Source organism: Neophocaena asiaeorientalis, unplaced genomic scaffold (assembly GCF_003031525.2).
Source record: "Neophocaena asiaeorientalis asiaeorientalis breed wild unplaced genomic scaffold, Neophocaena_asiaeorientalis_V1.1 scaffold77, whole genome shotgun sequence".
Taxonomy (NCBI): Eukaryota; Metazoa; Chordata; class Mammalia; order Artiodactyla; family Phocoenidae; genus Neophocaena; species Neophocaena asiaeorientalis.
This window is the reverse complement of record NW_020174645.1, coordinates 9426799-9449966: the sequence shown is the minus strand read 5'-3', so window position 1 is coordinate 9449966 and position 23168 is coordinate 9426799. Positions and strand designations below refer to the sequence as shown.

At 47.2% G+C, this 23168-nt stretch overlaps 1 protein-coding gene across 1 annotated transcript in view; it reads left to right on the top strand.

Annotated features, from left to right (window-relative positions):
• Nucleotides 1-3489: 3489 nt before the first annotated feature.
• SUDS3 (SIN3A corepressor complex component SDS3) overlaps nucleotides 3490-23168 on the top strand; it is a 41577-nt gene continuing 21898 nt past the window's right edge. Inside the window, exons 1-7 of the mRNA XM_024758558.1 lie at nucleotides 3490-3798; nucleotides 6118-6187; nucleotides 8749-8804; nucleotides 10625-10696; nucleotides 12782-12801; nucleotides 14044-14200; nucleotides 22730-22825. Coding sequence (XP_024614326.1) covers nucleotides 3657-3798; nucleotides 6118-6187; nucleotides 8749-8804; nucleotides 10625-10696; nucleotides 12782-12801; nucleotides 14044-14200; nucleotides 22730-22825 — 613 coding nt within the window. The 5' untranslated portion in view covers nucleotides 3490-3656. The remainder of the gene's footprint in view (nucleotides 3799-6117; nucleotides 6188-8748; nucleotides 8805-10624; nucleotides 10697-12781; nucleotides 12802-14043; nucleotides 14201-22729; nucleotides 22826-23168) is intronic.

Sequence of the window (23168 nt, the reverse complement as noted above, 5' to 3'; positions counted from 1 at the left end):
ACCACGCCCCCAGCCAGGCTCCGATAGGCTCTCTACTGACCTTCCCTGATCGTGGGGCGCAGACCTGGGGCCGGATATAGGTACTTGATTGGAGGTGCCTGGGACGCCGAGCTGTCGATGGCGCCCGAGGATTGGCGAAGTTGAAGGTGGGCGGTGCGGGATGGGGCGGGGTTTCCTCAGATGCGGAAGAGCTTGCAACTTCAGTTACCCACTGGCCCGCCTCGGGTGCGGTCCGCCTTGTTTGTGCTGAGTTGGGGTCAAAGTTCATGGCACTCCTCACTGAGCCTTTACTTTTCTTGGGAGACTCCCAGAGGCCGAGGCCCTCTGGGACTCCCTGGGACCACCATGTTAGAGCCTTTGAGGCCCCCATTCCCCCGTTAGACCTGGCACAGCTTTCTAAGTAATTCTGCCATAAATTAATAATGGCATTTATTTACTCAGGACTTGTAAACTTCCTGGATTTAAAGTCTTTTATATCTTTGGCAAGGGAGTTGCCCTTACTTGCACTGCGTTCAAGAGACGTTAGTTTGATGCTGTTGGGGGAAAAAAAATCTATGTACTAGATGCATACTCAGCACACTTAGGCATTCAACACTGACGGGGCACATTTTGATAGGTACAAGGACAAAACTTAAGAAATACTCACTTTGTGGGTTATGATAATCATTTTGACAAGTAGGAACAGGAACTGTGTGGTAGGGGAACCCTTGTTAGCTTTAGCAAGGCTTCAGTAAGCCTGTTCAACATATTCTTTTTCAGGACCACAGGAAATGATTTTAATGATCTTGTGGGAACTAGTGGCCAAAGTATAATGAACTTTGACCCAAGTGCAACTCGTGATAACCAGAGACCCATCTTGATCCAAGCTGCAAGATGGAGCTTGCCAGGGGTGAAAGTGCATGGTGTTAACTCAGCCATTCTTTATATATTTTTTGTGAAACTGGATATGTTGATTAAATCAATACTGGAAACTGAAAACTGCTACCTTCACCCCTAAATCCTAAAGTTTATGAACTTCGTGAAGACATTGTTTCACTTCAGGAACACAGTTTGTTCCTAAGCATTGTCAGAAGTATGCAGGACTTAGCTCTTAGAAAACTTTCCATCATTAACTCTTTTTTAACTCCTGCTAACAAAATTTGTGTTCTAAACACTATTCATGTTTTTCCTAGTGTTTTAAAATCATACCCATTCCAATTAACATGCTCCCCTTTAAGATTTGAGTGTTAGGGTATGTAGAGAGGCCTGTAGAAGAGTGCTGGCAGTACTTTCTCTAAAATGAATTTGGATGTAGATGTCTCCTGAGCGATGTGACTGAGTGCCATTTTGGGAAGGGATATAGAGTGATTTTAAGGTGGTAAAAAGGGTACTTGGTTTTAAGGGAACTTGATTTTTACAGACTGTCCAAAATCATATTAGACAGCTATAAAAGTTGGGTAAGACTAAAGTCATGAGAGAATTTTTTTGACTAGGTCCTCATCCTTTACTGAGTGTTGATGCTACCAGTTGCAATATGCACAGAAGAAATGGGGTAGATTTTCACAACGCAAGTATTCAGTTCTGTCTAGTCATATAAAAAAAATCCATGATCATTAACAGATGTTATTTGCAGCCAAGAAGACAAGATGTGGGACTTCCCTGGTGGCGCAGTGGATAAGACTCCATGCTCACAAGGAGGGGGCCCAGGTTTGATCCCTGGTCAGGGAACTAGATCTGACGTGCATGCTGCAACTAAGAGTTCGCATGCCACAACTAAGGAGCCCATGTGCCGCAACTAAGACCCTGTGCAACCAAATAAATAAATAAATATTTTTTAAAAAGAAGACAAAATGTAAGCAAGATAAAAATGCCAGTGTCTTGAAAGGAAACCAATTAGCAATGATATCAACTCTTTTTTTAAAAAATCAATATATCATTGTATTGATGAACTCTCATTTTTAAAATGTTGGTGCTTGGTTTGGTTTATGATTATTGCTATTGATGGAAACGCAAGTTGGTCAAGATAGTCAATTACAAATAATTTAGACGTGACCTAACAGCATAAAGAAAATGACTTCATCCTTTGGACAAGAGACAGCTTTGAAATTCTAGTTTAAATGTTGACGGTGGACCCACAGGGAGCCATGAGAATGCCTCTTATTTAGCATTGCAGCATTCCATTCTGAAAATTCTTGAGTTTTGTTGGGAGGAAGAATCCCTCACAAGTACAGGCAAGATTTTAATTACAAGGTAGAAAATAAGAAATGTTAAAATAAACGGGATGAGAATATATTTTTTCACTTTGAGGAGACTCTGTGGGGGCCAATTCAGAGATAAATTTGGTCACAAAGGATCTGAGAATGAGAATACTGGGTTCCAGTCTGGCTTTTACATCTGTGTTCAAGTTTACTGCTTGTATGTTACTTTTTTTTTTTTCTATGGAGACTTGGGTGCAACGTAAAGAGTAGGGTTACTTTGGACAAACCATTAACCATCTCTGGGCCCTTTTATCCCTTTTCTTGCTACACACACCAAGACAAAGGACATCCTCAATTTGTTCATTAAGCAAAGCTTATAACGCCGTGTCCCCTTCTACTCAGAGATAATCACACAAATTAATTCATGCAGATATTCAACTCTCTTGTTTTCCAAGTTACCAGCTAGCACCTTCCTTTCCTGAGCCTAATTAACTTTCTGCAGGCAAATGTTCCACTTGCTCAGTTGAGAGTTGGTTAGCAAGTTATTGGATTGGGGAAAACCACCTTTTAAAAAATTTATATTCTGAGAAATATGAGGCAGCTGTACTGTAGAGGACCTGGGTCTGAGAGTCTAAACAAGGCAGACTGGACGCTTTTTTTTTTTTTTTAAAGGCAATTGACAACTCTTTTCTTATCTGTAAAGTCGGGATAATACCGTATTGAACAAACCTACACAAAAAGAAAGGACTCCCACAGACTGGGAAAATACAGTTATGCTGACCCCAGGATGGAATATTAGCATCCTCGTTTTTATTTTAGTTCTTAACAAAGCCCTCATCAGTCAGGGGAGGAGCCACGCTCCTTTTCTTCGGGATGATTACACGAACTTTAAATGTCTAGGTTTCCCGACCTATAAATGGGATGGTTCATGTCGTTCACCTGTTTAAATTAAAGAGACCACCTCCACCTGCCAAGAGCCCTTCAAATCTTCTGCCTCCCAAGTCCCTTAAAAAAAAAAAACACCTCTTTAGTTTTGGCTCCAGGCGGCGCCTAGCGGCTGTTTTCGGAAGTGGCCTCTGAGCTTCGGGGTCCTTGCCGCGATTGGGCCTACCCAAGGATTTGCCTAACTCCAGAGAGCCTGTCTCCGCCTTTCTCCGCTACCCGTTGAGGATTTTAAAGACGGCGATGAAGGAGATGGGGTTAAGGCGAAGGGGGCGTCAGGCGGCCTCTCTACTCCCTCTAGGATAGCAGAGTCAGGCGGTCCTCGGGCAGCTCCCGACCCGGAAGTCGCCGCCGGCGCGAGGTCCCCGTTGCCGAGAGCGAGCGCGGGGCGGAGCTTGGCGAAGACAGGGAAGGGGTAGCTGTGGCTCCGGCTCTTCGAGTTGGCGGCTCCTTCGGGCGCTGCTACGCGGACGTGGAGTCCGCAGGGCGCGCGGCCGCGGATCCCGGGTGGCACGCTCAGCTGCGGGCAGAGGCGACATGAGTGCTGCGGGGCTGTTAGCTCCAGCTCCGGCCCCGGCTGGAGCGCCGCCGGCTCCGGAATACTACCCCGAGGAGGACGAAGAGCTGGAGAGCGCCGAGGATGACGAGCGCAGCTGCCGGGGCCGCGAGTCGGATGAAGGTACGTTTTCCCGCGGGCCGGACAACCCCGGGCGGGGATGGGACAGCAGAGAGAGGGGGTGGGGCTGCCTGGGAGAGGGGCGGGGCGACCTCTGGGGTTTGGGGGCGGCTAGAGGGGCCGCCGGGAGGAGCGCGGCTCCCTGAAGTTATCCCGACAGGTGCTGTGGAAGGCGAAGCCCTGAGGACGTTTTATCCCTACAGTTATGCGGAGAAGGGCCTTAAGAAGCTGTTATCTGAGCTGTAGGTCCCTTTAAGATTCTGCCCCTCTTCCCCCAGCTGTCTCTGAACCTCAGGTCTTCACTGGTTGGAATGAGAAAGCCATTCATTGGGTCCACGGAGTACTCCTCTCTATTTAGTTCCTGAGAGGCTCAGAGCAAAGCCCGGTTTAGCTTTCTAGTTACCAAGGTGCCTCTCTCCCCCTACCCCGGGGAAATGCTTAAGTCAGCCCTACTTTGGGCAGTGCGGGACAGGTTGGTTAAAAGTACGAGGGCTGGAACCAGGCAAATCGAGTTAGGTGTAAATTTGGCTCACTGAACCCAGCTTAATATTAGACAATTTATAATACTTAGCTTTCCGAGCCCCAGTTTCGCCAACTGCAGTGAGGCTGTCAGTAGTACCTACTTACTAGCGTAGGTGCGAGAATAAAATGAGATACAGGCGTAAAGCATGTGGCTTGGTCCTTGGTCTAATACTCAGTTTTCACCATTGGGGAAACAGGCACGGGGTTGGGGGGCGGGAGATAGGGATTTGCTTATTGGTCCTCAGGTGTTGTGTTTTCAGTTCCACACTCTTTACATTATGATTACTGCCTCTGAGAGCCTGGCTTTTCAAACTGGGCTTTATAAGCTTGGTAAGTTTGAGGAACACTGGAATGGAGGAAGGAGCTGGCTGCAGGAGGAGAAAGATGAGGAAACACGAAAGGGCAAGAGAGAAGAAAAGAGGAGATAAAAAGAGACGAACATATGGGTGGACAAAATAGGGCCGTGGAATAAAACCTAGGCTAGCTGTTTGGAATCAGGAGTATGTTTTATTCATCTCAGTTCCCCAAGTGCCAAGTACTGTGGCTGGCTGGCACGTGACTGCTCTGGGTCGGCTTCTTCACTGAAGGAGGGGGAAAGGTAGGTGGAGGATTGAGTCTGCAACAACCTTTAAAAAGTCAGCTGTGGGCTTCCCTGGTGGCGCAGTGGTTGGGAGTTAAAAAAAAAAAAAAAAAAAAAAAAAGTCATATGTATGTGAAGATACAAAATTGAAGAAATGAATTACAATCTGGTTAAACTACATTTGAAGACAAGGCTTAACCAGAGAATTTGAATGTGAATCACTTGTACTGTTTTTTAATGCCCACAAGGGGGAGTAGTGAAGCAAAAATTGATTTTTGTTCCCCCCCCTCAAGTAGGGCTGTTGAAGTTAGGTAGACACTCCAGCCATTTGCTTATTCTAAAAACAATGTTTATGTAGAGAATGGACTTGAGGACACGGGGAGGGGGAAGGGTAAGCTGGGACGAAGTGAGAGAGTGGCATGGACATATATACACTACCAAATGTAAAATAGATAGCTAGTGGGAAGCAGCCGCAGAGCACAGGGAGATCAGCTCGGTGCTTTGTGACACCTAGAGGGGTGGGATAGGGAGGGTGGGAAGGAGGGAGATGCAAGAGGGAAGAGATATGGGAACATATGTATATGTATAACTGAGTCACTTTGTTATAAAGCAGAAACTAACACACCATTGTAAAGCAATTATACCCCAATAAAGATGTTAAAAAAATTAAAAACAATGTTTAAAGTGTTCTGAAACAGTTTCTGTTTGATCTTCTTGTCTTGTTCCCTCTCCCTTTGAAAATATTTCGGTTATTAGAGTTCCTTTAATTGTTTTGGATTCTCCTTTGTATATATGATGTAAAATCCTTTAGGGGTTCAAACTGGCATTTACCAGAAGAGAATGTACATATTAGGTTGTTTAGGAGTAGTGAGCAGGGCTTGCTGCCTGTAGTTTTCCAGTCTTAACACCCACATATCCTTTAACTGAACTGCCAGCGTTGTTCCTTCTGAAGTCGCAGCCTTGACTGTGACCACCTGTGTCTGATGCACTCTGTTCTCTGGCTGCACTTCAGATAAAGGCAGGCTCTTTGGATAAATCTGGCTGTGTACAAGTTGGAAATGGCGTTTTCTTTTCTGAAGTAATTAGATGTAATATTTTTCATTGATGGCCTGCATTGAGTATAAATTCATTTTACAGAAGTTTGTGAAGTGTTACTGTGTCAGGTGATACCAACTCTACGAATTACGATTTTAACAAATCTTCCCTAATGTTTTACACAGACACTGAGGATGCTAGCGAAACTGACCTGGCAAAGCATGATGAAGAAGACTATGTAGAAATGAAGGAACAGTGAGTATGGTTTTTACATTTCTTCTTTGGAATACAGAATTGACAAGGGAATCTTTAATAGTGATTTCGTATGTATGGTTTTCACGTAGTGCTTCCAAAGACCATGCATATGTGTGCAATTTCCCCCCTTTAAATTTGTCACATTTAATCACTCTTCCTGTGATAATCTTTTGAGGGAAGGCTAGAAAGAATCTGGAGGGAAATGTTCCTGGGAAATAAGGCCATGTAACAGGAGAGAACCCTTGCCTTTTTTTTTTTTTTTTAATGTGAAGACCACTGCCCAGAGGGGGGAAATGGTGTTTCACAGCTCCTTGGTTCTTAGATGGGCGTGACCCCACCTGAGCACTGACTACTAGCTGGACAGCGACGCCCGGAGAGCTCAGGGAGACCAGGATTGGAGAGCAGGGCTCCTGACTCCTCCAGTGCCCTTTCCCCTTACCCGCATCCGCACCCAGGCCTCCAGCAGAGCCACACCTCAGAGAAACTAAAACCACTCCCTCTAATCGGAAACTTATGGGCAAGACAGTGTAACAGAGATCTGATAAGTATGTGTGGAATGTATTTTGAGGATCTTGATTCTGTTTTTTAAATTCTTTACCATCAAACTGGATGATCCACATTCCTTTCCTTATAGAATGTTTTCCGTATATACGAATGTTTTGTGACCATCATCTGGATTCTGTCATCCTTTTCACGCTTTGGAGTCCAAAGGGGAAGCTCAGCTAGATCTGCCCAGTGCCAAATAAAGGATTGCTTTAATAATTGATGTGATTTTTCTCACAGCTTCAGCCCTGAAACTGTGCTAGCTTTTTATTTTACTTGTACTCTCTCCAGGCTTCTTACTGACTTACCTGGACCCATTTGAGATGTGTTTTTACATACCTATTCTTTTTCCAAATCTGAATTTTGTTGTTGTTTACTTCTTGAATCTGTTAATACTCTCTTTCAAAGACCGAGTGAGAATTCAAAGACGTAGTCTGGCACACTCACTGTGGTGGAAAATTAAATACGGAAAATTAAACACCATTTCCCCCCTCTGGCCAGTGGTCTTCACGTTAAAAAAAAAAAATTAAATATTGGGTTCCAAATACTGACTTCCTGTCTGCAGCTTACTCATCCTTTCCCTCTCCTATACTTGGTGTGTTTAAGTGAACGTACCCCTTAATATTTGATGGTGTAGAAAATAATTTTGATTCAAATTGAATGCTCTCTGTGATTCAAGATGAGCATTGAAAGCATCAGCATTCTCCCTAAAAGAATCAGGCCTTGAGACTTCCCTGGTGGTCCAGTGGTTAAGACTCCACTCTTCCAGTGCGGGGGACGCGGGTTCCATCCCTTATCAGGGAAATAAGATCCCACATGCTGGGCAACGCAGCCAAAACAAAAAAGGCCTTCCGTGTAATTCTCAGATTCTGCCTACTCTTCCTCAGCCTGTAGACAGACAGGTTGTGTTTGCAGCCCTTACTGGAATAATTGAGAGGCTGTTGTGCCAGTTACCTGTTGGACTGGTTGCAAGTCCTGTTTCTGTCACTGTGAAATTGGGGTTTTTTTTTTTTGCGGTACGCGGGCCTCTCACTGTTGTGGCCTCTCCCGTTGCGGAGCACAGGCTCCGGACGCGCAGGCTCAGCAGCCATGGCTCATGGGCCCAGCTGCTCCGCGGCATGTGGGATCTTCCCAGACCAGGGCACGAACCTGTGTCCCCTGCATCGGCAGGTGGACTCTCAACCACTGTGCCACCAGGGAATCCCAGGGGGTGTTTTTCTGGTAGAAGCAAAAATATTGCTGAAACGTGACTGACGTGTGAAATCCACCATTCAAACAGACTTACTAGGGTATATAATTGCCTATAATCCATTCAGCATGAGGGGGGTGAAAACATGCCAGGTTCTTTTGCTTTGTGTGTACTGTGTGTTCTTATCCCGCTGGGGCTGCAAATAAATCCTGCATTTTAACTTTTGTAACTGAATTGCTGTCATTTCTCTGATCATAGAAGTGTTTTTAAAAATGACGTGAAGGTTTATTAACGTAGTGCTTACACAGCAGTGCTATCCATATAGAAAAACATGCTGGAGGCATAGTCTTACTTCTTTGGAACTTATGATCTGATTGTAGAGTTGATATGAGACCTGCATTTAACACTTTTTACGTTTTCGTTTTCGTGTGTATGTCACGCTTCTGAATCCCCAAGAAAATGGCTTCACACTTCCAGTCTTTCTGTGTGTGTTCTTGCCTAACTGTGTTTATCATTGTCATTTATTTATTTAAACTTGCATGTCTTCGTATTTGTAGATTTTAGACTGATTCTCTAAAGGTGAGAGAACACCGGAGAATCTGCAAAGCTGGGATACCATTCAAACCACAGAATCCTTGTCCCTTTCTGATCCCTTTAGCTGTGGGCACATTTTAAACCACCAGCAGACTTTAGTTTTCTCTCTCCCTAAGGGACATTAATGACATTTCCATAAAAGCCCAGGTAATTTCTGCATGTAGATTATTATTGAATTGGGTATTGGATGTTTTTGTCTCTGAGTGTGGCTTTCCTTTTTTTTTTTTTTTTACAGGATGTATCAGGATAAATTGGCTTCTCTCAAGAGACAGTTGCAACAACTGCAAGAAGGTTGGTGTGTGATTTAATCCTTCTTTTCTAAACATACTTCCTAATATCACACACCTTTGAAATCTGGGTATTTCACTTCTCAGTGAAGTGGGAGTGATTTAAAATTTGGTCTGGCCGATTTTAGCAGTCAGTAAAGTGGCAGTTTTCAGACTTTTTTGAAATCTCGGTTAAGGCCTTCTGCAGAGCAAGAACTGGAAACCGCCATGGCCTAAAGCTGGCTGTTTTTAGGAGAGATGCCGTTACTAAGGATAAATATAATTGTACTGTTCTTTCTAAACGGAATGCTAACGAGCTGTGGGTCGTTCTCACCGTGTTTTCTCTTTTTACTTTGTAAACTACAAGTGGGTTGTGTCTTGTCCAAGGCTGTTTGCTGTCAGAGGCAGTTCAGCACTGGGTGAAGAGCACAGACTCTCCATTCCTGTCGCGGGCTTGAATCCCTCCTGCACTCCTTTCTAGAAATTTGACCTTGGGCATTTCACTGTCTCTTGCTTAATTTGTCTTCTAATCTGTGAAATGAAACTAGAGGCAGGTGAGATTGTGTGTGAGGGGCGACCAGCACCGCTGGGCACCTGGTGACAGCCCAGTGTCGGTGGCTGCTGTCAGTAGCTCTTCGGCTTGCTTCTGTGGGGTCCCCGGCACTGAAACTGCTTCTCTTGAGGTACTTCCATTGCTTGGAGCAGCCCATCTTATATTGATTTCTCCTTCATAGTGAAACATGTTCCTGTGACTTGCAATCACACACCTTTGTTTTAGTTTTTCTTCCGATGGTAATGGAAGTATTGCCAGAGAAAGAAATACGTCCCACTCTAGCAGGTCTGTAAGGTGTGCCTGGCAGGGTTGAGTGGGGGATTTTGAAAAAGATACCATTAATATAGCCCACTGGGGACTTCCTTGGTGGCGCAGTGGTTAAGAATCCGCCTGCCAATGCAGGGGACACAGGTTCGAGCCCTGGTCCGGAAAGATCCCACATGCTGCGGAGCAGCTAAGCCGGTGCACCACAACTACTGAGCCTGCACTCTAGATCCTACGAGCCACAACTACTGAGCCTGTGCTCCACAACAAGAGAAGCCACCGCAATGCGAAACCTGCGCACCGCAACAAAGAGTAGTCCCTGCTCGCCGCAACTAGAGAAAGCCCGCGCACAGCAACGAAGACCCAACGCAGCCAAAAATAAATTAATTAATTAATAATAAAAAAATGTATATATAGCCCACTGAAGCATTGTCATCCGAAGACACTTCGCACGCTAACTGGGACCCTCATTATTAGTTGCTCAGGGAAGAGCCATTTGGTCAGATGTTGTACTGAGCTGTCCAGTAATGTCACTAGCCACACGCGGCTATTTAAATTTAATTAAATAAAATTAACAATTCAGTTCCTGGCTTGCACTAGCCCCATTTCACGTGCTCATAGCCACATGTGACTCGGGGCTGTCATACTGGACAGGGCAAAGTAGACCATTTCCACCGTTGCACAGCAAGTTCTACTGGATGGCATTGATCTAGACCTTACTGAGGGAGAGTGAGCTTTTTCCAGGAAAGGGAGGCCCACAGACCGAAACTGTAGCAGCGAGTGATGGGAGTCACTGGTGGATGGGTGCAGCTTTCTTCTACTCCTCACTTGCTAGAGAGTCTTAAAGCCACTGGTTGGGGTTTCTGCTCTGCATCTTGCTTGGGAACCAAGTTACCTCTACTCACGGGTGCCTTTCCATGGTGTGTGTTTTACTCTAATGTTATTTAAAACGTTCTGTGTCGGTGCTAGAAAACCAAAATGTAGAGCAGTTTGATCTTCATAGTAACTATTTTGTAAATCTCAATCAGGTACATTACAGGAATATCAGAAGAGGATGAAAAAACTAGATCAGCAGTATAAAGAGAGGATACGAAATGCAGGTGAGGCCCTCTCTTAACTGGAAATAAATCCTCGTCAAATTTTCCTCCTTTGGCTGATCATCGATTGGGACGTAATGTGGCCAGAAGAGCCATTCTCCAAAACGTGTTTCAGCTATCCTGTTGTGGGGCGAGTTTGGGGGAAGAGAGACTCCAAAGCTGCACTTATGTAGGACTGCTCATCTTCTTCCCCAATGAGTGGCCTTAGGCTGCTGTCCTTTCACTTTCTGATCCATTGACTTTCCAGCTTTCTGTGGATGGAACCCTTCTTTGTTTCCTCCAGTGAGTAGATGCCCATGTCCATCAAGGCACAGAAAAGGAGCTGCAGGGAAGGTGGGCGGTAGAGCTGCTGTGGCGACCCAGCACCCCTCTCCCTGCCCCTCTCTAAGTTCCTGAGGTATCTCCTCAGGCATCTTTAAAATCCTCAGCCTTCTTCCTGGAGTCCCTTTGCAGCAGGGAAAGGGGGTGGTGCTGTCGGGGCTGAGGCCCCAGGTTGAGGGCTTCCTCCCATCTCTTAAGGGCTTAAGCCTTTTAGCACGCTTCTGCTCTTGGAGCCTCAGTTTCCCCATTTGGAGAGAGCGCTGCTAATATCTCGTGGAACTGGTTTGAGATGTAAGGAGGGAAAGAAAATTGATGTGAGCCATTTCTTTTAAGCGAGAACTGCAGGGTGAGTGTTGATTTGTCTTTCTGAATTCTACTCTCAATCCTGTGCTCAGTGTCTTTCATAAACATCCCCACCACCCCTGCCCCCAGGTGAAAATGCAGAGGGGCTCCTGAATCAGTCACACCTTGAGCTTCAAAAAGCACATTCCGTGTGGAGCTGATCCACCTGCTCTTGTTGTGTCTGGCGTCTGGCTGCTTTGAAACAACCACCACCAGCTCCGAGAGTGCTACGTGTCGCTTGACTTGCTGGTGCAGAGGTGAAGTCTCCAAATGGCGCAGACTTCAGATATCTGGCCCGTTCACACGGGTACGGGTCTGCGGCAGTCAGGAGTGAGTGTGTTGGGCTGGGTGCACTTGGGCTCGTGTGCCTCACGCTTCCCGGTGCCAAGGTGATGAGGATTGTTGGGGGTTAGAAAATAGTGAGTGGCTGGTCCATTTTCCTCAATTTTCTCATTCAACAGTTGATGGATGTCTAGATTCTTCATCTCGAGTTCTTGAAACTCAAGGTTTTATGTGTGACTGCATATGTGCGCTTTTATGGGGGGATGGATCCATAGGATCCTTCGGGTCTGCAAAGGAGACCACGGTTAGATGGGAACAGTACCCCCTGGAGTTACCGCTCCACCAACAGTCTTTGTGGACCGTTTGCAGCAGCTCAGATGTCACTCAGAAAAGAAGCCGTGGACCTGTTTGGTTCCACGTGCTCAGTGTGCACAGGACCTTAGAGTCGAGAGGTCGGGGAGCTGCTGAGTAAACAGGCGCTGATCTGCCGCACGGTGGGTGCTCAGTAAGCTGCTGATACCGGGCAGTGGATACTCTGAGGTGTCTGAGAGGGGCTTGGTGAGCGAAGGGGCCTCAGAAAAGGCCTCAAGGAGGAGGCTGCAGTAGTCTGAAACTCTGAGTTGCGGTCAGAGACCAGAGGACCTCGCAGGTGGAGGCCTGGGTGTGAGCAGAGCCTCAGGAGGGCTCGGGACCTCTGCACTCTGAAAGCTTGGGGAATGCCCTTCCTCACCACGCAGAGCCCTGTGCGAGGGGCTTTAAAAATATCCATGTTGCCTCTGCTTCTGGAGTAACTGCATTACTCCTTCTCCCTGCCCTGCAGGACTGCTGAGGGTGTGTACTGAGTGGAAGAAGGGCTAGCTTCTAGCTCTTACTGATTTCGCCAGGGCAGTTTGGTTCCTGCTCGCTTTCACCCTTGGGCAGAGCTGCCAGAGCGCATTCTTTTCAGGGTCAGATTTTTAACTAGACACGCATGCTTCTCGCATCCTACCCCTTCACATATATCAGCAGCTTACTGACAGAAACATTTTCTCCTTGCAGCCGTGTTTTCAGAAAGCAATTACTGCTTCTAAATGAATCCTAACGTCACTGTCTAGAAAGGTGGCATAGCCTGGTGAATCTAATTGCATGTTTTATCTCTTTCAGAACTCTTCCTCCAGCTGGAAGTAAGTACCACGGGTCTTCTGGGCTTGCAGGTTCATTCTGAGACTGGAATCTTGCTCTCCCAACCGATCCAATGGCCTTTCCTTCCATTACCACATAGACAGCTCGGAAGCCCCCCGGAAGCCTCCATCAGTGTTCTGTTTGACTAAAGGACATTTGGTCTCAGTTCAGAAATTCCATCTATTCGTTTGTTGGTTGGGCAGCTTCCTGCTTATCACAGAGGGGCTAGGGGATACTCACACTTGACCGCTTTCTTGTCGACGCTTATCTCACGTTAAAGCCATTTGGGAGTATGTCTGAATTACAATGGCCTAATAGTTTGTTGTATTGGTCCTCAAAGCAGCCTGGTCTCTGAATTGGCTCCGTTTTACAGCTGAAACCCTGGTTGGGTCGGAAAGATGGATTAAGATCTTTCACTCAGCAGACGTCTGAGTGCTGGTTGCATGTGAGGTGCGGTGCTACAGGCAGAGATGAGGGCTGGAATCTTGGGTAATGTGCTTGCTCCCGGGAGGCTGGTGTGTGTGTGTGGGGTGCGGTGGGGTCATAGTTTATCAAAGCTGCGTTATGAGAGACGGTGTTAGGACTGAAGTCAGTGCAACACACACGGCCACAGCCCAGGGGGTCACAGGGTCCACAGCCGTAGCCCACCAGGAGCCCCCTTGTTCTTCACTTAATGCAACAGTGAGATTTGGAAAATGGATGCGTATGCATTTATTTTTCTCAGTATAATTTCAGGGTTTGGGTACCTCGGGGTTCAGACACCTAAGAAGTGATCCTGTCCTCTCATTGGCCTTCATCTTACTGTAAGCATCAAAAAAAAATAGAGTAACTCAGGCCGTCTTGACTTGGTATCCTGTAACTATTTTAAATATAGATATTTCATCTGGAATGTACTATTTTCTTCGAAATTGTGTCTTCAAGAGGGTTTATTTACTGTTTCTGAGAAACTTACATTCTGTTTTCACATACAATCCATAAAATATAAGATGTGGAAGAGAGGAAATAGATCTGAGTCACGAGTGAGGTATGCACATAAAAACCAGACGTGTGGTTCACTGTCACGCATTTGTTGGAAAACTTGCTCCCAGGCACCCTGTTTCTGAAAGTTGGTGTGTTGACCGCAGCTGTTTCTCTTCTTTCTAGTAAACGTATTTCCTCTGTGCTTGTGCACAGAGCCAGGCTTTGTGTTGGAGCCCTGGCTGCCAGGGTCATGTAGCCCCAGCCTGTGTTTCTCTTTTGCTCAGACTGAACAAGTGGAAAGAAATTACATCAAAGAAAAGAAGGCGGCAGTGAAGGAATTTGAAGACAAGAAGGTTGAGCTGAAAGAGAACCTGATTGCTGAGCTAGAAGAAAAGAAGAAAATGATTGAAAATGAAAAGCTAACGATGGAACTGACTGGAGGTATGAAAGCACCACAGAGCAGGGTCCTGGGAGACCCGAGGGGGACCCTGGGGGGAGGGCGGTGCTCCGGTGCTGACTCCTGTTGGTTCCTCAGCAGAACAGAGTGAGCTGAAAGGAGGGTGGGCTTTCATACGGTGGGTCAGAGTTCTAGCTCTGTCTTGTGTTGGCTGTGTGACTTCAGTCAAGCCACTTAACCCCTCTGAGCCAATTTCCCCTCTATAAAATGGGGCTGATCATATCTTATCTCACAAGACTGTGGTTAGAAATACGAGTGCCTAGTACAGGGCCCTGTACATAACAGACGCTGGGTAAATTAAAGGGTAGATCTTTAATAGTGACTGCAACTTCAGGCTTATGCTTTATTTAATGTAATTCCTGGGTCGACTGCCATTCCTATCTTGGTTATATTCACAAATTACCCTGGTCTCTCTGTGGTGGTAGGAATCCCTCTGCTTGTTTTTTTCGTTCTACCTTCATTATGGAAAAAGTATTGTCTTCCTTTGACCTGGGTGTGAGAACAGAGGCTTTGGCTGTGTCATCTGTGCTGTTAGATCCCTTCGCCCCAGGTGTTAACTGTGAACATTTCAGAAAGAGTTGTTACCATTTCAGCTGGGAGAGCTAAACTGAACTGTTCTCTTGTAAAGGCAGGAAAGTTACGTTAGACTCGGAGCCAGTCCCTCCCTGGCCTTCTAGGATTCAGTCATCCGCATATGGGAACTCAGCAGGTTGTAGGCAAGTTTAAGGGAGAGGCAATATGGGCTGCCTCTTCTGTTGCCATATGTAGACCAACAATGCTGAGAAGGGTACAGGATGGGAATTGGCTTGAACTAGCTATTTTGGAACTTGGCAAAATTTCTTTCCATGAGCAAATATCACAAAGCACGTCAGTGGTGAATTTGTCACTTGGGTATGTAAGTGACATGCCTTCGGCACACCCCAAAAATTCACTCTTATAATCATGTTCAGAAGGTCCTGGGGTTCTAGCATGTCTGATTTTTGTCGGGGTCCTTAAGAAATACATCGTTGTTATGTAAGTCCTTGGGGCTGACTTTGAAACTAAAAGTAACAGTTAAGAGCTGTGTTTCCCCTTTGGTATTTCTGGTGCTGTTAGCTAACATGGACCTCCCATTGACACAAACTTCTAGCTCCAGTCCCCACGATGCACCAATGATCACGTGGCTGCGTCTAAAGTAGGGGTCTGACTCTTGAAAAATCTCTCTTCTGATACACGGTCCTCATTGAAAGACTTGGCAAAAGGAATGAATTCCTTGCAGACCACTGACAGTGGCTCAGAAATGTGTTTTGGTGAGAATGGATGCTGAAACAGCATCTTCAGAACAGCATCGTCTTATTCTTGTTGAAATTTTTTAAAATTAAACTGCAAGCACATTGGTACCTTGTCCGGTCCCAGTCGGTGTGCCTGTTTTCTGACCTGCACACCATCTTATCCGACGGTGGCTCCGGCTGGCATTGACGCCTCATCGCTTTCCGTTAGAGCCACCAGATGCTCAGAGCCTTCATTAGGCTGGTGGGAAATATTGTCAGTTTATAGCTGCTCCCTTTCCATCTGCGGGGAAGGCTGTCATCACCTCACCTGTGATTTGGCAGCCTAATTATTGACAAGCGATAGACGTTGTTTGGCCAGGCAGTTTTACAGCTGGAATCTTAACAGGGACAGTAGGCATCCTCAGTGACTCGAGCGGCCAAACCTGCCAGGGCAGAAAAGACAAATAAATGCAGGGAAGTCATTTGTGATGCAGTAAAATAGATTACAGAAGTGCTTAAAGCTATAGCCATGGGCATTAAAGGTACCGATGTCCTTCCTCAAGCCGTTTGGTACCCTTGGTATGGAAAGCACTGCCAAGGTAATGATGGAGCGTCTAAAGAGAAGGCACTGGAGCTAGAAGGATAATGAGCGCTTCCACAGATGGTGCTGTTACGGTGTCGACTTAAAGGTCTGGTTTCCTTCCTCTCACCGAGTGACTGATTTCACTTCTGTGGATTGATGCCCAGTATCAGTGTTGCCTAGCTCTGCCCAGAAAACATACTTCCTAAAATCTCCTTCTCCTATTCAACATGAAGATCTCTTGAAAAACAAAGTGGAGTATGAGGCCAATGAGAAGCTTAAACCAGATAACACATTGGAAACAGGCGTACCCAGTGACCTGCTCTGTCCAAACAGGATTTCCGCCTTTCCAGCCATCTGTGGGAATTGGTGGGACGTTCTCTTCACCGCCTGAACCACTGGTGGAGAACCTGGGACAGCTGGGTTGTGCAGGCAGAAAGGTGTACTGTCGGCAGAGGAACTGGGATGGATTATAGGTTGGTGATTCCCCCACCTTGAATGTGTGTGTGAGTCAGCCGGGGGGTCTTGATAAAATGCAGATTCTGGTTCAGGGGGTCTGGGGTGGAGCCAGTGATCCTGCTTTTCTAACCACCTCTCCGGGGCTGGTGATGCTGTTGGTCAGACCACACTTGGAGTAGTGAGGTTATAGGTAGAATTACCTGAGGGTGACTTTTCTCTGCAGTTGAGGCCACGGTTCTCAGTAACCCCAGTAATCAACGAGAGCTTCATGAGCTTGAAAACGTGGGGCACTCTATCATTTTTAGTTCATGTGTCCTCTTAACCTTATGCCAGCCACCTTTTCTCCTTTCTGCCAACCGCCTGACTAACTGCCACTTCATCTTTAAGTTCTTGCCTCACCAGGGGCATCTTTCAACCTTTAGGCCCCTGTGGAAGTTATTCATGACCTCAGTAAAGCCTGTGAGGTTCCTTTAGAAGATACTGGATTCAGGGGACTTCCCTGGTGGCGCGGTGGTTAAGAATCTGCCTGCCAGTGCGGGGACACGGGTTCGAGCCCTGGTGCAGGAAGATCTCACATGCCGCGGAGCAACGAATCCCATGAGCCCCGTGGGAGCGCTACTGAGCCTGCGCTCTAAAGCCCACAAGCTGCAACTACTGAAGCCCGCGTGCCTGGAGCCTGTGCTCTGCAACAAGAGAAGCCACCGCAATGCGAAACCTGCACACCGCAACGAAGGGTAGCCCCCGCTCACTGCAACTAGAGAAAGCCCGCGCACAGCAACGAAGACCCAGTGCAGCCATAAATAAGTAAATAAATAGTTAAAAAAAAAAAGATGTTACTGGATTCATAGCGGGAGGCATGAGTAATGATAATATCAAATAGAAGCTCTGAGTGTTTACCTCGAGCCAGGTATAATATAAAAATACTACAGCTGCTGCTGAAGGCTGACAGATGTGGTTGAATCCCAGCCCAGACGTGAACTTGGTTCTGTGGTGGAGTTTTGTCATTTGGCAAGGACACGATAGATCCCACTGTGGAGGTTTGGTGTAGAGGTGAGAGGAGATGGTGCCCCGAGTGGCTGGCACGCAGAGTGTGCACTAAGGGCTGGGGAAGCTGTGACCTCATTGAGCTCCTGAGACTCCTGTGATGACTTGGCGGGGCAGGAGTGCAGGAACGGAGCCATTTGCTCCAGTGCCCCAGTGAGGTGGTGCTTAAGCCAGACTTGGGTCCCAAGCGTGTTCTCTTAACCACCGCATTATACTGACTCTAAATCCTGTGGACTCATGTGGTCCAAGTGCTTCACAGAATGAGGTTGATAGGGAAGTCTCTGTCCTCGAGGAGCTCATGTCCTCATAGTTACAAGACTGAGACGGTTTCCATGCTTTCCCCAGTGTGAGGTAGTTTTGAGAGAGGGGGATCCTAAATAAATGAAGGTAAAGATGTGTCAAGCTGGTTTTCACTGATTGTAAAACATCAAGAGGCACATGTGGTTATACAGGAGCAGATTCACCGGAACAGGTGCCCGTGAGCAGGAAGTCAAGGCGAGGAGAAGAGGCCCCGCACAAATGTCAGGGGAGGGAGGATGGAAGAGGGGACCTGGATTTGGGGTGGGATGGGCTTGTCCCCAAGACGTTCCATCTTGATGATGCTGTTGTGGAATCCAGGCCATTGAACGGGGTTGAGGATGCAGAGCGGTGGGCCTTGATCAGTTCACTCTTGAAATGCACCCCTGTGTTACGGGCAGCTGTGGCCTAATGGAAATTGGTCCCTTCGTTCCTACCCTGGTTTGGCCCCCGATGACCTAACCCTGATTTTTATCCACCGCCCCCACCCCACGCCCCACTTCAGGCCCCTGTTTGTGGTCACCATGCAGCCTGGATTTGTGATGTTGCCATTAGAGTAGGGTGTACTGGGGTTTGGCCTTCAGTCCAGCTCCGTGGCTCGCTGCCCCTGGTTTGGGGGTAATTGCCCATCGGCTGCAGTGTCGGCTCTGCTGAGGCTTTTCTGTCACATTCTTACTTAAAAGGATGTTCCTTTGAATCCCTGCAACTAATTTTTTTTTTTTCAGTAGCTAAACAAGTGTGAGTTTGTTTTCATGGTGCAAGTATGTTAAAGTGAAGCTTTTACTGCATCTGTGCCCTGTAGGCGGGTGGGCTATTGGAGTGAATGACTCTGCCTTGAGAAGTGCAGAGCCAAAAGCCAGCCAGTACCCCATAGTTGTGTGTTAAAAGGTAACTAGCGTTATCAGCCCTATGTCTCCATAGGGCCGTGGCTTAGTACCGCCTCATCCTGCGCTCCCATTTCTTAGCCAGCGGGCCCATCTGGAGAGCAGACCAGTAGGATTTACACGGTTCAAGGCCACATACCTATGTCTCCATAGGGCCGTGGCTTAGTACCGCCTCATCCTGCGCTCCCATTTCTTAGCCAGCGGGCCCATCTGGAGAGCAGACCAGTAGGATTTACACGGTTCAAGGCCACATACACACAGTGGTGTGGAGGGCAGCTGTGCACCTGGTCTCATCGCTTGCTTGGTGTTTTCTGTCACGAATGCTCCCCTGCCTCTGGTTTAATTGTTGGACGTTCAGTTAGATTCTGCACATTTTATCCCCACTTATTCACAGGAAGCAAACCTAAAAATAGTCCTCTGGATTAGGGAGGCTTTCTGGTTGAAGCCAGTTGGAGATGCTTTGTGCTTGGTGCATGATGTCCGAGAGGAAGCTATTTCCTGCTGGAGTGCCTTCTCCAGGGTGGCCACACTCCAAGGTCTGAGTTTCAGTTCCAGAAGTTTGGTTTTTGTCAGTGCACCTAGATTGAGCCCTTGGGGCTCCTGGCCAAACTTCCAGGAGACAGATGTTAATAAACCCAGCCTGACATATATACAATGGAATATTACTTAGCCATAAAAAAATGAAATTGAGTTATTTGTAGTGAGGTGGATGGACCTAGAGTCTGTCATACAGAACGAAGTAAGTCAGAAAAACAAATACCGTATGCTAAGACATATATATGGATTCTAAACAAAGAAAAAGGTTCTAAAGAACCTAGGGGGCAGGACAGGAATAAAGACACATGTAGAGAATGGACTTGAGGACATGGGGAGGGGGAAGGGTAAGCTGGGACGAAGTGAGAGAGTGGCATAGACATATATACACTACCAAATGTAAAATAGATAGCTAGTGGGAAGCAGCCGCATAGCATAGGGAGATCGGCTCGGTGCTTTGTGACTGCCTAGAGGGGTGGGATAGGGAGGGTGGGAGGGAGACACAAGAGGGAGGAGATATGGGGATATATGTATATGTATAGCTGATTCACTTTGTTATAAAGCAGAAACTACCACACCATTGTAAAGCAATTATACTCCAATAAAGATGTTAAAAATAAATAAAAAATAAACCCAGCCTGCCAGCCTGTTTCTTCTGGTGAGAAATAGGATTTCCAGGCCCACTCAAACCCAGGTGGTCAGCACATCCCATCTTTCTATGAAAAAATCGTCCGTAGAAGCCGACCATGCATACCTGGCTGGGATTGGAACAAAGTGAGTTAAGTAGGTAATCTTACTGTGTAGTTCCGGGCTGTGATACTTACATGTTGCTCTTCCCCTCGAATCACATCCTCCACCTGGACCCCTGGCCAGGACTGCTCCCTCCTCACTCACTCTCCTGGCTGGTGATGGGGGCGTGCTAATTAATTTTAGCGGCTTCTTCAAAGCACCTTCCTTGTGCTGAAGTAGTCTTTTGGGTAAACTGATTAGGTTATTACCGTGACTAGACCAATAATGTGGATTGATTTTCACCATCTCATGCGGAGAATTCGATTATGCTTTCTGCTTTGTGAGTGATGGAGTTATTTTTTTCTGAGTTTTTTGGCCATGGTCAGACCGGCTTTTTCCCAAATCCTTTCATCTCTACCTTTGCTTGCTTCCATCATGCATCTCCCACCCCCGGAGGGTAGGGCACACTTGGTGCCTTTTCTCTGGTGCTCTTTGGTCTTCCAAATTAGGTCTGAATGTTGCAAGCCTCACTGTTGACATTACTTTCCTTCAGGTGTATCACTTCTGTTCCAGCTGTTTGTGCCTTGACTTTTCAAAAAGATCTTTGTATGATTCTTTTCCTGGCTAACAACATGATAATAAAAACTAGCATTGATTGAACTCTTATTATGCCAGGCACTATGTTGGGGGCTTCACATGTACCATCTCATGTAATCTTCACAGCACCCTGCGAGGGAAGTGTTACTGATATTTCCAGTTTATGGATGAGGAAACTTGAGACGTAAGAGTATTTACACAGCCTACCTTATGTCACACAGCGGCCGCAGGGATACCCACCCACCCGGCCAGTAAGAAACTGGAGAAGGGTGGCATCTCAGCATGGGGTAAGAGGTGTCTTTTAGGGAGAAGGCCCCCCTTTCCCAGGGGTGGGTGCGTGTTTGTCCTCCTTCCGTCCCCACTTCTGAATACCTTTATGAATGTTCATTAGGTCACTGGTTCTGGTCACTTTACCTCCATTCCTAGGGGAGAAAAGTCAGTATTGCCCATTTCTCTTCTTAAGAGCAACATGCAGAAATGCCTTTTGACTTTGTTTGCACAAACTAAGGCCTCTCGGGTCTCGGGAGTTGCCGTGGTGGATGGGCTATGTTGAATTCCCTAAGGCTGTCCTGTCTGCTCTGCACATAGGATGCGTAGTCATGAATTAACTACATCTCATCATCAGACTTGACCTCATCTAGTTGTTCTGCAGGAAAACCCGTGCAGCCAGCCCCTCCCGTGCGCCAGAACGATCGCTCGGCGTTGGGGTGGAATCCATGCATCTGCTGGGGGAATGTCCCAGATGCTGGCGGTTGGTGGTAGGGGTTTGTACAGATGCTCTGCTTACTGGGAAGGCGGCGTGACTCTGGGGAAGCCATCACAGCAGGGGCAGTGTTGAGCTGCTCTCCGAGGATGTTGTGTAGGAGTTTCTGTGCAGAAAAGAGGAGGGTAGGCGGAGGGCAGCACACACAGGCTTGAAGGCATAGAAAGTAAGGTGCCCTTGGGTAACAGAATAGCTGAAAGCTTGCTCCCGGGCTCTGTGTGAAGGAAGGAGAAGGGAGGGAGACCGGAAGGGAGACACGGCCTTTATTCTGTAGCCAATGGCGAGCCATTGAAACATTTCATAGAAAGAGTGATGTGCTAAATGATCCGGTTCATGTCTTCCGAAGATCCCTTTGAGGGAGACAGGGTGTGATGAGGGGATGGAGTTGAGAGGCGGTTCACAGGCAGAAGTGTCATTATCTGGTGGGTCTGATGTGTGGGTGAAGAAAGACAAGTCACAGATGACAGTTGGCTCCGGCCGGGAAGGGTGGATCGTTGGGGAGATGACCTTGGGGCTTGAGACATGGGGAAGAAGTGGGTTCATGTGGAACCTGGAGGAGAGTGTGTGACGTCGTGGGGTGTGGGATGCCATGCAGCGGGGTGGGTGGGGCTGGAACTGGTGATGGGAAATTCACCGGGATCCAGGCTGAGAACTGACTGGACCCCGCAGAGCACCAGTGTCTAAGGAGCAGGCCAGCAAGAAGAACTCCAAGGAGGCAGAGCAGGAGAGAAGGAGAGATCTGTGTGGCCGCTGCAGGTGGCAGGCGGGGGAAAAGTGTGTGGTGAGGGGTGAGTCGAGAAGGAAGAAAGGAGGCCTTTCTCAGGAGCCCTCAGGGTATCAGTCTGGATAGTCAAGCAGTCACAAAAGGTTATAAAGTAAAATGAAAAGAGCCCAGGTTTGTAAATCTCATGTAAAAATGTTGGGCCTGAGGCCAGAGGCCTCTCAAAGGGCCTTTCATGCTGGTGGGCTCTGGTTTACCCACTCTCTGTGGGAACAGCGGGAATTAGAGACGACCCAAAGGTTCCTTCCGATCCCAAGAGCCTACTGCTCTGTGGCCTCTTGATTTGAGGGAGGGAGAGGAAAATTTCTAGGTTTCCAGGGAGCCGGAGAGATGCCAGCCGTGGCTGCAGTGGGAGGCTGCAGGGTGGGGCTGTGTCTCAGAGAGGGGTGTGCTGTTAGGTCAGCAGGTCTGAGTCTTCTGAGCACAGACCCCTCGAAAGTCTGATACGGTGTCTGACTCGGGCCATGTGTGGACCAGACGTCCCCGATAAAACACTTCTGATTGGGTGGCTCTGGGGCCGATATTCTTACACTGCGAATTCTTGCTGACTTCAGGTTGGAGTTGGATAGATTCACCCATTCCATTCTTGCCACAGATTCTATGGAAGTGAAACCCATCATGACCAGAAAGTTGCGGAGGCGACCAAATGATCCTGTCCCCATCCCAGACAAGAGACGAAAACCTGCTCCTGATATCCGTTGCATCAAGCCTTAATCACTTTTCTTCCTTTAGACTGTTGAATCCTTTGCTTTTCCATTCGATAGAATACACATGGCCGTGGTCCTTCAGAAATTGTCATGTTTGGCTGGAAAGCACATGTATTTATCCAGGAGGTAGGGGATGGCCATTTTATGATTGGAGTCCTCAATTGTTACTGCTTTGAGTGGGAGGAATTTATAGACAGCAGTTATTTGGAAAGGGACTCTGTGCTGGTTTTGACACTCACTGGGAGATTCATGTGCCTTAGATTTTCCCATCTGTGAAATGAGGACCATAATACTTGCCTCTCGTACTTCAGTCAGCTATGTCCCCCA